The sequence below is a fragment of the Ornithodoros turicata genome, chromosome 5, assembly GCF_037126465.1.
Source record: "Ornithodoros turicata isolate Travis chromosome 5, ASM3712646v1, whole genome shotgun sequence".
Lineage (NCBI taxonomy): Eukaryota > Metazoa > Arthropoda > Arachnida > Ixodida > Argasidae > Ornithodoros > Ornithodoros turicata.
Genome location: NC_088205.1, coordinates 18,193,855 through 18,207,497, shown reverse-complemented (window position 1 = coordinate 18,207,497; position 13,643 = coordinate 18,193,855). Strand labels below are relative to the sequence as shown.

The window sequence follows — 13,643 nt, the reverse complement described above, 5'->3', positions numbered from 1 at the left end:
CACAGATTGTACAGAAAAAGTGACGACGATTATTGGCACGGGGAGGCATTCAAGAAAGCAGGAAAGGCCTTGCCAAGTCATCCATTCAGACGGTGCTCCTGAGTTGTTGAGCTGTATCGAAGACATGAGTGTCGGTGCCCTCCGTACAGAGCTTGCTGCGCTTGGAAGGAACAGATCCGTGAACAACAACAACAACAATTATATTGTGACGATGAAATGGGGAGGTTCCCACATCAGTGAGGTGCCCACGCAAGCTTCGGAAAATGCTGTTGGAGCCCGTTAGCTCTGCCAGGACGATAATTTTCCCTTTCTCTTTTCATTTTTATTACTGGACTGGGGTTCATTGACACGTTTGTTTTACTGAGTGGTGGGTTTCGTATGCCAATTTGATCGGCATCACAAATATGTACCGAATTATTATCTGCACTGTGGCATAACATGCAATCTCTAAAAATGTCTATAAATAAAGCCCTCTTGCGGCGCGGCAACTCGCCGTACGCGGCTGCTGTCGCGGGATATAGTGCATGGGTCAGCTATGTGTCTTCCTACGGCTGGTGGCCTCTCCTCCCACATTTTTTCTATAGTATCTCTGTATGTGTCAAAACAATGTCCGACTTAGAAGTTTAACATTAATAATTTTTGCCAGGCACGGTAGCTCAGCGTTGTCTTCTAGGAAGCACCGTTTCGTTTTATGTTTCGTTATGGCAACGCATAGAATGATACGCGGACCGAATATGCGATGCACTTGTCGAGTACTGAATTTCAATTGCTTTGCCTAGTACTCTTATCACGCAAGCCCGTTATCAGTGGCGGGTGGCTGATGACACGCACGCTCACGGCATGCCTTGATTCCTTCTTGCACAAGGAGTAGGGTCTTCGTGCATGGCCAACAGAACCACAAACCTAAACTCCAGCATACGTCGCTTCGCCGAGCGACGTATTTTCCGGACAAAGTATTTCAAAAACCTCATCAAAAACCCTGTAATTTTACACAGATTATACTCTAAGGAAGCGTGGTCACCCAAGCGGTTCTTAATTTCTATGGGGTGTAGGTTCCGTAGACTGCCATATGGTTTTCAAAAACTAGTAAGGTGAGATAATACGTGGAAATGAACGTGGGTGACATAGCTGAATGGAAAAATATAAGAAACATAAAATTATGTAATCTTGAACCCTTTTCATTGGCATTTGTACAGCGCCAATGAAACACTTCTGCGGCAACGGCCTTGCTAAGCCTAACGAATTCGGAGGTCACCATCTTGTCAAAGGTAGAGAAGTGTTTAGCACACCTCAGTGAAGTAAGGGTATGATAGGATCGTACAGATTTTGAGAGGTTTCCTGTGGTTCCTCCACCCCCGGGAACGTTAATCATGATTACACATGGCGAATCATCTTGAAGACACCGGCGCTAATTTTTTTATATACTCCACACGGCATACAGCGTTCACTCTTGTTAATTTTGACTGCTATTTCGTCTTCGTTCTTGTAAAAGCATTTGTGCTTTTGTGTTTATTTCCGTTTGTTAAAAAAAGAAAAAGAAGAAAAATGAGCCCGTTTACGGAACTACATTCTTTATATCTTATGCCGTTTTTCAGAATTTAATGACGCCTCTCTCGATGTAAAAGCTGCCTAGTAGTTACTAAGTAGTAAGCACTCGTTAGTCGAGTAGGACACAACTTCAGGGCAAGGCTGATGTACTTCGTATGCGATGAAATAGGCCAACCAGGCCCGAGAAAATGGTAGATGTTGCGGGGGCGCCTCTGTCAAATACTGAAAGCATGCCCGCAGAGGAAATGTTTTGCGAGAAGGTAATCACAAGGTAGCCACATTGACAACTTAACCTGTTATTGTGCTTATCGACGAATTCTTAACTTGCAACCGTAACACTCCTTGTATGCCGTTGTCCCGTGTTCTTTGATCGCAAAAAATAACCTTAGCGACTCCCGCGCCTTGTTTATCCTTGTTGTTTTTGCTCTAAAACTTCGCTCATCAAGGCCATGGCTACTTCTGCAGCATTAAAACATAAATGTAATCATCGTCACTCCTCGCAGATCCATGGAGGGTCCATATTGGATGTCCATCATACCTCTGTTCATGCCGACCCATCATATCACTTCACGTTCTTCAACCGCGAATTTCAATTGTTCCACGGCATTCAGCCAGCGCAGAAGCCTGTTTGAGCCCATGCATTGCGGCTTTGATTGTAGATATAAGCACGAGAACTCGCGTGTACGCAGGCGCTCGTGAGTATGTGACGCAGAAGTCCCCTTTGTTATCTCCCTTCAACACCCTTTCGCATTTTATTCCTCCTCGCATATCCTCGTGCCGGCCTGTCAAGCTGGCTACCCTGCAGGGTATTCTAGTCTACGGCGAAGCCAGCTTTCCAGTCGGTGTCTCTGATTTGTGATCATGATAGCTCTCACGCTAAAATTACCATACCGGACAAAATAGGGGCAACATATTTGCACCAATAAGTGAATCTCTACACCATAGTGTACAGATCATACACACAAAAAAAAAAAGAAAAAGAAAAACAGTCATTATCACGGAAGATTAACTACCAAGGCTCCACTACCAATTGAGCCATGCGTAGCTCCCCAGTACGATCGCGACATTCACAACAATCGATTCTGTCAATTCTGCCAATTACGTGTGTCCTTTTTCTACTCCCCTTTTTCTTTCTTTTTTTTTTTTTCCTGTATGAAATACGATTTCTTCCCCGTCTGCCACCTCTCACGAACCTCGTTATACTTACCGCCGTTCCCATAAATCACTCACCACTTCCCCCCTCCCCCAACGTCCTCCCTTTCATTCTCACATGCGACAGAGCGACATCAAACGGCCTCGCAGACAAACACACCGCAGTGTGGAGGTGACGTACCGGAAGCTGAAGTAGAGTAAAAAAATAAAAATAAAGAGAAGGGAGAGGGGGGTACAGAGAACACGGTAGAAACCGAACAGTCGCGACTTTGGTCGGCCCCTTGCCAAAGCGGCAACCGTCCCCGGGTGCGCGCCGCTGTTTTCATGGTGGTGGATTAATGCGGCCAGGTTCATCATGAGTCACCAGCATGATACGCGTGAGCACGATTGGCAGCTCCCCGGGCACTGGTGGACACGAGCATGCTAGGCCTGCCTTTCACAAGCATACATCGTAAGCACCATCTTTCACAACCGTTATGGCTGTTTTCGAGTCGGTCTTCTTGCTGCTCTCGCCCTCTAAGGCGTTTATGGACGCGCTCGAGGAAGATTATGGTGCTGACACTCTTGCAAGGTACGACAGACATTGTGAAGGATCGGTGGGGGGGTCAAGTGCTTGGCCAGATCAATGTATTTTGAAAGCCTTGCAAGCGGCACGCAAGGAGAAGTCGCAACTTTCAGTTACACACTTTATACGTTTGCTACAGCTTACTAAACGATGCTGCTTTTATACTGCTACTTTACTTTATGCGGAGCAAAACAAGTGCCTAACAGTTCCAACTGCCAGCAGAGTGCAATTACCACTAGCATTAACAGCGTCTTGCTTCCATCTGAAATTCGGACGAGAAGGTTGTACTAACCCCTCCCTCCTATCTCCCTCTCCTTTCTGTCGCCCTCTCCCAATCTGCGAGGTTCTAGCAAGCAATGAAAAGAAGAAAAAAAAAGAATGTTCCTTCCTCCTGCTCACTGAAAATTACCATTCACTTCAGCTGGCTTAAATGAAACCACGTGTCGCTACTGATTCATAAAGATTCCTGCTTTCCCGGATTAGGAAAAGGGCATTGTGGATTTTAATGAATGTGATCTTTGTTTCTTCTCAAGTGTAAGCTCTTGCAAGTTGCGACTTGTCGTGTGCCGATTGTTATATACTTCAATGTCAAGACCAACGACGGATTCCTATCATTCGGCCCAATTTTTGCAAGTGTATCATGCGAAGGAGGTTTGGTTGGCTATGCAGGGAAATATCGAAAATACGTCGGTCACGCATAGAGAAACATTGGCCGAATCCCCATTTTTTTCTTTCTTTCAATCAATCAATCAATCAAACATTGGCCGCGGAAAACGTGTTTCTTCCTACGTCATCCACTATAAGGTTTTATGCTAACATGCCTATAATGTTTTGTATTTGTAACACTACATTACTACTTGACGGTAGGCCTATACCGGGTGACATTAAGGAAGTTTTTCCTAGAAATGAAGACAAAACAGGGAAAATGAGACTGTATAAATTGCAAAGAAAACTCGAGCTCGGACTGGAAAAGAATGTAAACCCGGTTCTTATCAGCGTGTCTGTATTTTAGAAAGCAGTACTGCTAGTTTGAGTCTCCTTAAGAACGAGATAGGACCATGAAAGTACTTTCCTCTAACCGGCGTAGCAGCACTAATAATATAACATAACATTTATTATTCAATATTCTTACAATTTTTCAACATGTATAGCATAAACCACATTGTGGCTTGTTGGCCACACCAACGCATGCTTAGTGCTGACTAAATGTCCGTGAAATTCTTGGTTTGTTTGTGTCGTTCATGTTTTTAGTCTGCCTCGGCTAATTCTGGTTGTTTACATTAAATGTCTGTGCTCATTTGCACTCGGATGGGCAAAGTTTATCAACAAACCGAACATCTCCATGTTCTTCCTTTGATATCTAATATACGCATACACCTCCATTCATTGTTATTATTATTATTATTTTCTTTATTTACTCATGCAAAAATACATACATACTGAGGGCCTGGCAAAAAGCAGCGAAGCTGCTTGACAAAGGCCAAGGACCACAGTGACAATGCGGCAATTGCAACGGAAAGTTACGGATACATACAAGTAGAAACAAGGCAAGCAAAAATGAGCACTACCTACTGAAGAATACAATACAATAAAACTATACGATGCACACACTACAATAAACTATCTAACAATGATATTGGACTAGAATACACTATAAAAAAACATTGCAAGGACAACGATGTCACACCCATATACAAGGATCGTAGCATTTGCAACATTATACATACGTTAATATGTTCGGTTTTAGGTCCGGCCAGGAAGTAAGTTTTTAATTGATTGAGTGACACGGGGTTAGCCTCCAGCACCATGTTGGCTTGCTGTAGTTCATTGAGGATAGCAGGAAGTGTTACTGTTAGTGACTGTGTGCCCTAAGACGTGCGATAGGAGGGTATTATCCATTTGTTGGCTTCACGAATGGGATAAATATGGGCGCATTTCATTAGGTTCGCCAGGGAGAGAAAATATTCATTGTTATATTTGAATGCTTTTTGGTAAAATTTACGGACTATGAACGGGTAAAGTTGTGACATTTTGAGTATGTTGAATTTGGAAAAGAGGTTGTCTGTGTGGGCATCATACGGAGCATTTGCAACTGCGCCAACAGCTCTTTCTTGCAGCAGAAGTAGCATCTGTGTATTTGTCCACGTTGTGTGACCCTAAATCAGGTGACAATAGTTAATATGTGACATAACTAGAGAATTATATATCAATAGCTTCACTGATGTAGGGAGGTAGGAGCGATTCTTCATCAAGACACCGATCGCCTTTGATATTTTACTTGTCACTTCCATGACGTAATCATTCCATGTTAATGTGTCGGAAAACGTTACACCAAGAATTTTTGCAGACTTGGATAAATTGATAACGTTATTATTTATACCGATTGTTGAGGCGGCATGGCAAGTTTTGTTTTGGGTCTGAATAACACTGCTTTGGTTTTACTGAGGTTAATGATCATACTGTTATTTCTTGACCACGTACAAAGTGCAGCTATGGACTCCTTAGCAAGTATATTTAACTGAGAAATGTCACGATGCGAAATAAAAAGACTTGTGTCGTCTGCATATATTAAACTATATTGAGTGTTAGTGCCAGTGGTCACGATGTCATTTATGTATATATTAAATAGCATTGGCCCGAGAATGCTGCCTTGTGGGACTACTGTACTTAGCTTACGTGTTGTGGACCGGTTCTCCTTTATTTAAAAGAACTGTCGACGGTGGGTTAGGTACGTTTCAAACAGACGCAGAGCTGGCCCTCGAATACCGTAGTGCGGCACCTTCTACAAGAGCAAGGAGTGGTCTACCAAGTTGAAGGCTTTACAAAAGTCTACAAAGATGCCTAATGTGTATAATTTGGATTCAATACCACGGATATTAATATCGTTTGGATATCACGACGAAATGTAAATATCCAAATTAAAAAGATAATCAGTAGACAGTCTGCAAATGATCCTTACATGATACAACACAAGGCGTAGCACGGAAGTCTGGACGACTTACTTCACTCTTTTTTCTCATCTTCCCATCATCATCGTCATCACCACCACCTGGATGACAATTGTCGGATTGAGGGGTTTGCAAGCAATTATTCGCGAAATCTTTCGGCTAATTTTCGGGAATTGTCAATCCCTTTCATCGTGTTTTGACTCGAAAAAATAAAACGGCAAGGAAGCAGGCCATTACAATAACCCTTAGATTGGGAAAAAAAGCAATCTTGTCCTGTTGTATCTTATTGCTTTTCTCCGCAATCTCAGTGTTCTAGTAATGAATTACGGAAAATATCATTCCTCTGGCAAGCCACTGGACTGTTATCTTTTCCGTGTGCCTTCCAATTAGCATCATTTTGAGCTTGTGCCCAGAAGATAACGCGCTCAAAATATATTTAAAAAAATGGAAACTTTCAACGCAGCCCTGTAAATGTATTACGGTTTCTCTGGTCACGTTTTTTCTGTCAGTGAGAAATAGAAGTTAATTTCCAACGTCTTGTATATCATTTTCGTTGTTACTTAACTATTTTAATCAGCTTAAAGCATTATCTCTTTTCAAATACCTGTAGTAGTGAACAAACGTAAGAAACATTTCAATTCCTCCAAGCGGTTCCAAGAGGTTCAGGGGGAACACTGAATGTTCTTTCGAAATGTATCCGCCGGGTAGACAAATCTTTACTAATTTTGGTGATTACAAATCTGCTTTACAACACCTTGTATGTAGAAAGCAGAGGGGGACGTCTAAATCTACCCATTTTTGCATACAGCGGTCTTAAAGGGGTTCAGATTGATTGATTGATTTGTAAAAGAAAAAATGGAGTTGTTTGTGTCGAGCCACCCGGGACTGCCTACTCCAGACGCGTTATTCAGAAAAGAAAGGGAAACTACAGAAAATGGGTTCAGAAACCATACAAAACCACGTATGTTTAATGTGTGTTTTTGTGATATGTTTGTGTTTTGTAATAATGTTTGGGTGTTTTTGTAATATGGTAGTCCACATATTCGATACTTACAAGCTACTGTGTAGTAGGTATCTGTTCTTGTCCCAGTATACTTGCCTTCGCGCCATGCTGTCGTCTCTAGGCCACCGTGTGTGGTTCCAGTGGATTCAGGGCCAGATTGGTATCTCGGGGAATGCCCTCGCCGATTCTGCGGTCAGGTGTGCCCGTGCAGCCGGGTCTGCCACTTCCGTTCCGCTTACACCGTCTGCTTGCCGGGTAGCCAGTCGCCGACACTGCACGAATCAATAGCTCTCTGACCTTTTTCCAAGACACCATCAGGACGAACTGTTTTCTACGCTCGATTGACCCGATGATAGCCCAAACTCTGGTAGTCCACTACCCCAGGGAGGAAGAGTCCTTGCCTCACAGGCTTCGACTGGATGTGGCGCGGACTCCACTATTCCTCTCCAAGATGGGGCACCTTTCATCACCTGTCATGTTGGAGACATTCCGCACCTGCTGCTCCATTGCACCCGTTCCGCCAACACCGTCTTCTGCGGTGGCGCATCGCTCCCCTCAGAATCTTGGACTTTTCCCTAACTACGCTGCGGGGCCCCACACACCATAGTGAGGTGACCAAGGCGCTTCTTCGGTTCCTGCGGGTCTCTGGCCTTCTGGGTGAACTGTGACTAATTTTTGTTGTTATTTTTGCGGGAAATAGCAAGCCGCCGTAGCGCAGGCTAACCGTTCCCTCCTTTGTCTTACTAATAAACATATACCAGCAGTATTAATATTTCAGCATTCTTCCAATACAAAAAGAATACTGGGGGAGGGGGGGAGTATTCTTTTTGTACTGGAAGAATTCTGAAATAAATTACTTGCCTCCTGGTCACGTCAGTCTTGGGTAGTAACCAGGTCAGAAGTAACTTGTAAGTGTAACTAGTTACTTTTTGCGATACTTAGCTACTTTCTACAAAAATCAAGCCAACTTCTAACTGTAACTAGTTACACTTTTGGTTAAAGTACCTGTAAAATGTAGCTGTAACTATGTTACGCAGGTATGACCATATTTTCCACGCGTCAGTTCTCTGTTACCTCAACTACTATTTTCGCGGGCCGTAACTGTAACGTACGTACTTACTTACTTTTTCGAGTAACTTACCCGTGATTGGATCACGTCCTTTTCGTAATAACACTTGCAAAGGCTGCGCTTTCGGGAGGTCAGCAGACCGAGCGCAACCCCAAACGGGGAGCCTTCCTGCGGAGGAGCACACAGTTACCATGGAAACAGGTACGCCTCGCATCTTCACATGAAGAATCGCGCGCGTCATTTTCTACGATAATACATATACAATCTATGTGGGAGTGAGCGATTTTCTGTGTTCGAGACCTTCCGAACGCGAGATCGGATCAGCGTAGGATTTTGCATAATCAGGATACAAAACCTCACGTCTTCAGACTGATTCCTCCAAAAGTGAGAGAATCGTTTCACAACCCATAACAGTTGTCTTACTCCTCTTTTGAAGTCTTTCGCATTGTTTCGCATACTTTAAGGAGCCAAACTTCAGATGTCACGACTAACTTTAACTTCTTCTCCAGTCCTATTCAACTGGTTTTTCTTGCAACCTTTTATTTCACCATATATTTTCTATAGTCATCGCGGCCCTCTTTCTTTGTTTTTTTTTTTTCATTTTTCACACGCTCCAGATTTTTTTAAATTCCATGTTAGCACCGTGAAGCAACTCTGGCTATGAGCGGCGTACAGACGTAGACAGATGGAGAGAGGACAGTAGTAAGAAGTGGGGGACAGGGGGTTAGTATGCGTCCTGGGCCGACTTCAGGGGGAACTGTGCCGACATTCGTCTAGAAACTCGTCGGAAAACCCATGGATAACCTCAGACATCACAGCCGATGACAGGATTCGAACACGTGTCACCTCCCAGTCTCGGCGTGGAAAGCGATCATTCTAACCACTATGCCACGGGAGCTTGTCGCTCCAGATTTAAACCGCGCAATGTTGGAAGAGGAAAAAAAAAAAACAAAGTCTTCTACCCCCTTGTTTTACTTCCAACTTCACTTATCTTCTGTCACAGACCCTCTTCTCCACGGAGGGTCGACTGCATCCCTCTGGCTGGAGGCGGGGTGCGCAAGCCCCTCGCCTCCACCTGCCAGTATCTAGTCGAGTTTCCAACCGTCGGGCTACGCATTCCGGCGTCTATAGTGATGGAGTCTATAATGATGGACATGTTCCTTTCGCGAGGCCAGTTTCAGCCACTGTCTTTGGCACGACTCCCGAGTTGCCGCGTCTACCCGGACCGATTGAGCGGAAGGCACGCAGTGAAGTGGCCACTAAATGTCCTCTGCTTGGCTCTGGCGCACGATGGAGAGTTCGAGGAATCGTCTTTTGAGTTATGGGTCTTTCCGGGACACTCGTTTACCTCGTCTTCTCGGAAGCTGTCATTCTTTTCACGTACAGGGTCTCCCGAAAATAAATTATCGCTACCAAAGAAGCTAGCCCTATCGATGGGACCTTTTTTCCGATAAATCGCGGAAAATTAAAGTCCAATGGCCTGTGAGTGCTTCTAATAGCCCATAAGTTTTGCTTATGGTTATGCGCATAAGGTTATGCTTGGTTTTGCAACATCGTCAGCTTTGTTGCGCCAGCAACTTGGATACAGCATCTGCTCGTTGGCCGTAGCTCTAAGTCACGCTTATTTATTTATTTGCATTCCCTGTTAACGCCGCTAAGCAACTGTGGCTATGAGAGGCGTACAAGCGTGGGTATATGGAAAAAGGACAGCAGGAAGGAGTGGGGACAGGGGGCTTAGTGCGCGTCCAGGGCCGACTTCAGGGGAAACTGTGTCGACATTCGTCTTTAAAGTCTGCAGGAAAACCCTCGGACAGCACAACCGGTGGTAGGATTCGATTCCACAGCCGCCCACACTTGAGCACGACCTTGACTACCAGCAACGAGCGGATGCTAAAAGGTGGAAATGAAATGAAATGAAATGAAAATATACATGTTGATAGCGGTATCGAATTCTACCACCGGCTGTGCTGTCTCAGATTACTTCCGAGTTATCCCAAAAACTTTCAAGACGAATACCTACACCATTTGTTTAAAATCTCGGTCTACGAAAATTGTCTTCGTATGCTTTGTAGAACGTAGGGAAGGTGGGAAAGCCTTTTCCCCTATAGAGTGAAAAAGATTATGTCCACTGATGTCCATCAACTGTTTTCGCTGTTTAACGTCGACACGTCGCAACAAAGTTTGGAATAAATTATTGACAACTGCTCACTTAATAACGGTCGTCTGAAAGGCTCAGTACTCGTAAACAGTCTTGCACAAGGAGGGAATATTTAAAAAAAATAGTTTGATGAATGCAGCTTCATCTTTTCATAAAATGCGCCCTTACTGGTTTCGTTCTTATTCCTTCCTCGTTTCGTCTCCTAAGGGTAATAATACACATTGCAAAAGAACTTATTTTTTAGAAAAAGTTCAAAATGCTTAGTTTTCTTTTTGTTACCTATTAGCTTACTTCCTCAGGATGCTGGGTGATGGAGCAGTTAGACTAATACAGCGTCACGCAGAATTATGTAGTACCATGCGGATGCATTCCTACGGTGTTACGCAAAAGTACAAAAGGAAATCCCAAGACAGCAGGAACACGAAAAACACGGACCTTCCCGAGAACCTAATTCACAGCTTTGGCGCGCGAAAACCAAACTAGCTCCTATCCTTACCCCATTGAATAAAAAGCGATATTCTAATTTTAATACAGATGCACTTGGCGAAGCTTCTCCTGACCGTTCCGTAACAAGCACAATTTACACTCGATCTCATCGAGTTTTACCATCATTTTTTGCCATCGATTTTTCATCTTCTCCATTACTGCAAGTTCCAGAAATGAATTTGTGCACACTCGCACTTCCCAGCATAGTGTGCTCTGTTGCAACGTTAACATGCAATTTCAGAGCTAATTCCACATTAAAGAACTAGCTCCCCATTACTACCCCCAAACTCACTGAATGTATTTAACACGAACAAGTCCCCATACACTACTTTGTAGAGAGAGACGAGGTGAGAAACCTCGCTAAGAATACTGGCCATGATGAGGACGAAAATAACAATGGGATCATCAAGGTTTTCTTTTGCAGCTTCGGAGGATTCGCCGTAACGCTTCCTCGTGACATGTCACGCCTTGTCGCACCTGCTTCCGCCGAGAACAAACAAAAGCTCTTTGTCGCATCTGTATGCGCTACCTGTGCGTCCTTTGGTACTGGGACCTGTGTAGGACAAGATGTGATCATGTATGCAAACATTGGCAGACTTAGAGGGAGAGTCCTGTTTGCCGTGTTCCTGCCTCGTGTCACGATTTCTTGCCAATTCACTGTTTATTTATTCCGTGTTACCGCCACGAAGCGACTGTGACTGTATGAGCAGTGTACAGAGGTGGACAAATGGAGAGAGGACAGCAGAAAGGATTGGGAGACAATTTGAGGAGGAACTGTGCCAGAAAACCTCAGACATGGTAGGGTTCAATAAGCCACCCACCAGGCTGTCAAAATGGTGCTGTAGGGGTTCGCACGCGCTATCTTTTATAGGGACGTTCGGCTATAGTTTTGCACGGCGACGCTGGCACCGGCGTTTTTCCCTGGTGGCGGACGGAGGAAAACTTTTCCAGTATATTCTACAAGCGTAGAAGACGACGTTGGCGAATTCACACGTCATCTCGTGAATTCTGTCTTGTGTTCGACCTTCCTCAGTGCATGGGTACAATGCCTGATGAAATATAACTGCGGGAAACTGCGAAATAAGTGAAAGATATGCTAGGAATAACCTATCCTTGTCACCACAGGTGGCACTGATGACAATGAGTGAGGGCGCCCCCTGGGCAGCCGAACCAGCCTATAAATGAACAAACTTGTCAGTTCCTGCGCCACCGAGGTCCGTTGTTCTGTCACGAGTTGAGGCCCATCTACGAAGCCCTGCTGGTAGGATTCACACATAGTCACACGGGCTAGTGGCAGACGACAGTGTCACTATGACGACGGATAAGGAAGGACTTCAGGAAATAAGGAAGATTTGATTGGCTGCAGCATGGGAGAAGGATAGTCAGTGAAAAAAAATCAAAATTTCAGAAAAAAAATGTGCGCACTGCGAGCTGTTGGTGCCATTTATAGATAGATCGACACGGAGGTTGGTGGTGGTGGTGGTGACCAGACCGACTTGCCGTTGGCCTCAATTATGTGTGGAGCTCAACCCGACTGTAGCCAGGATGATATGATATGATATGATATTAGATGATGAAATGATGACGGTCGAAAGTTAAGATGTCGGCTGGTCGGATTGCTGAGAAATCCCCTGAGCATATGAACTGAGTCACAATCTTTGTGGGAGTCCAGATTCCTGAAGGAAGCAGACTAGGCTGCGAGTTTTGCAGATTATTGTGCCTCTGGAAAAAGGCAGGTCCAAAGAGCTCGCTGCGCGTTCATCTTCTTAACTTAATGCTATAACGCACAAAGATAGAGAGGGATCGTGGTCAAGATATGGAACATTAGTCAAAAAGACGGATTATGCTCGCAAAAGTATACAAAATTTCCCATTATCCATGTAAAAAAATAGTTTTGTGTGAAAGAACAAAAAAAAAGTTATCTCCCTGCTGATGCATCGAAGAGTAATTCGATAGCAATCGTTGAACGGCTAAGTAAATGCGGAGATAATTTTAAATTGCGCGTATTGGTTTGCAGATATGGGTGAAACGTAGGAGCAGAACTGCTTATGAGTTATGATGTAATGCTGGAGGATAACGCGCTGTGGGGTTTGACGTGAAGAAATAAGATCCTCTGACCCGAATTAGAGAATAACGTTTTTTTTTTCTTTGTTTCTTCTTCGATATGTACACCGGTTTAGCATATGCATAGTAACTGCTTATGAGCGCGTCTCGGCTCCACCTCGTCTTCCCTCTGCCCCACTTGTGGAGTGCACGGCGACCTCTGCCACGTCATCCTGGCTTGTGGGCAATACCACCACGAGCGTGCACCGACGGAAGTTTCTATGCAAAGTATTGACAAACGGCCATTCAACCTCGTAAAGATCCTCGGACCGTGGTCGAACGCTGCCCACCAGATGCAAGGCGGAGTTCTTGCGGTTGCTCTTCTTGCGGAGTTCTTGCGCTCCACCGGTCTGGTGGCGGATCTCTGAAAGTGCTCCCCCCATCATCATCCTCTCATCCGTTCCCAATGTGCGACAGGGCAGTGTACCGCCCCAATGGCGGTGAATCACCAACCTCATCATCATCCAATGTATGTGTGTGTTATGAGTGCTGAAATACGTCTTTCGAGAGCCATTGATTTTCATGATCTGAAACATTCACGTGAAACCTGTGAAAATGACTACCGCCCTAACTGGACTTACAGTAACCCGTAGACAACGGCCAACAACTTG

General features: G+C 44.5%; 1 protein-coding gene across 4 annotated transcripts in view; it reads left to right on the top strand.

Annotated features, from left to right (window-relative positions):
* Positions 1–13,643, top strand: part of LOC135394156 (potassium voltage-gated channel protein Shaker-like) — a 375,971-nt gene that overhangs the window by 338,421 nt on the left and 23,907 nt on the right. Inside the window, exon 1 of one of the 4 annotated variants that reach the window (XM_064624714.1) lies at positions 2,963–3,151. The exons of 2 other annotated variants lie outside the window; for them this stretch is intronic. In XM_064624714.1, coding sequence (XP_064480784.1) covers positions 3,069–3,151 — 83 coding nt within the window. In that variant the 5' untranslated portion in view covers positions 2,963–3,068. Of the gene's footprint in view, positions 1–2,962; positions 3,152–3,188; positions 3,272–13,643 lie in introns of those variants that run through there. One more of the 4 variants, XM_064624715.1, reaches the window with a different exon arrangement.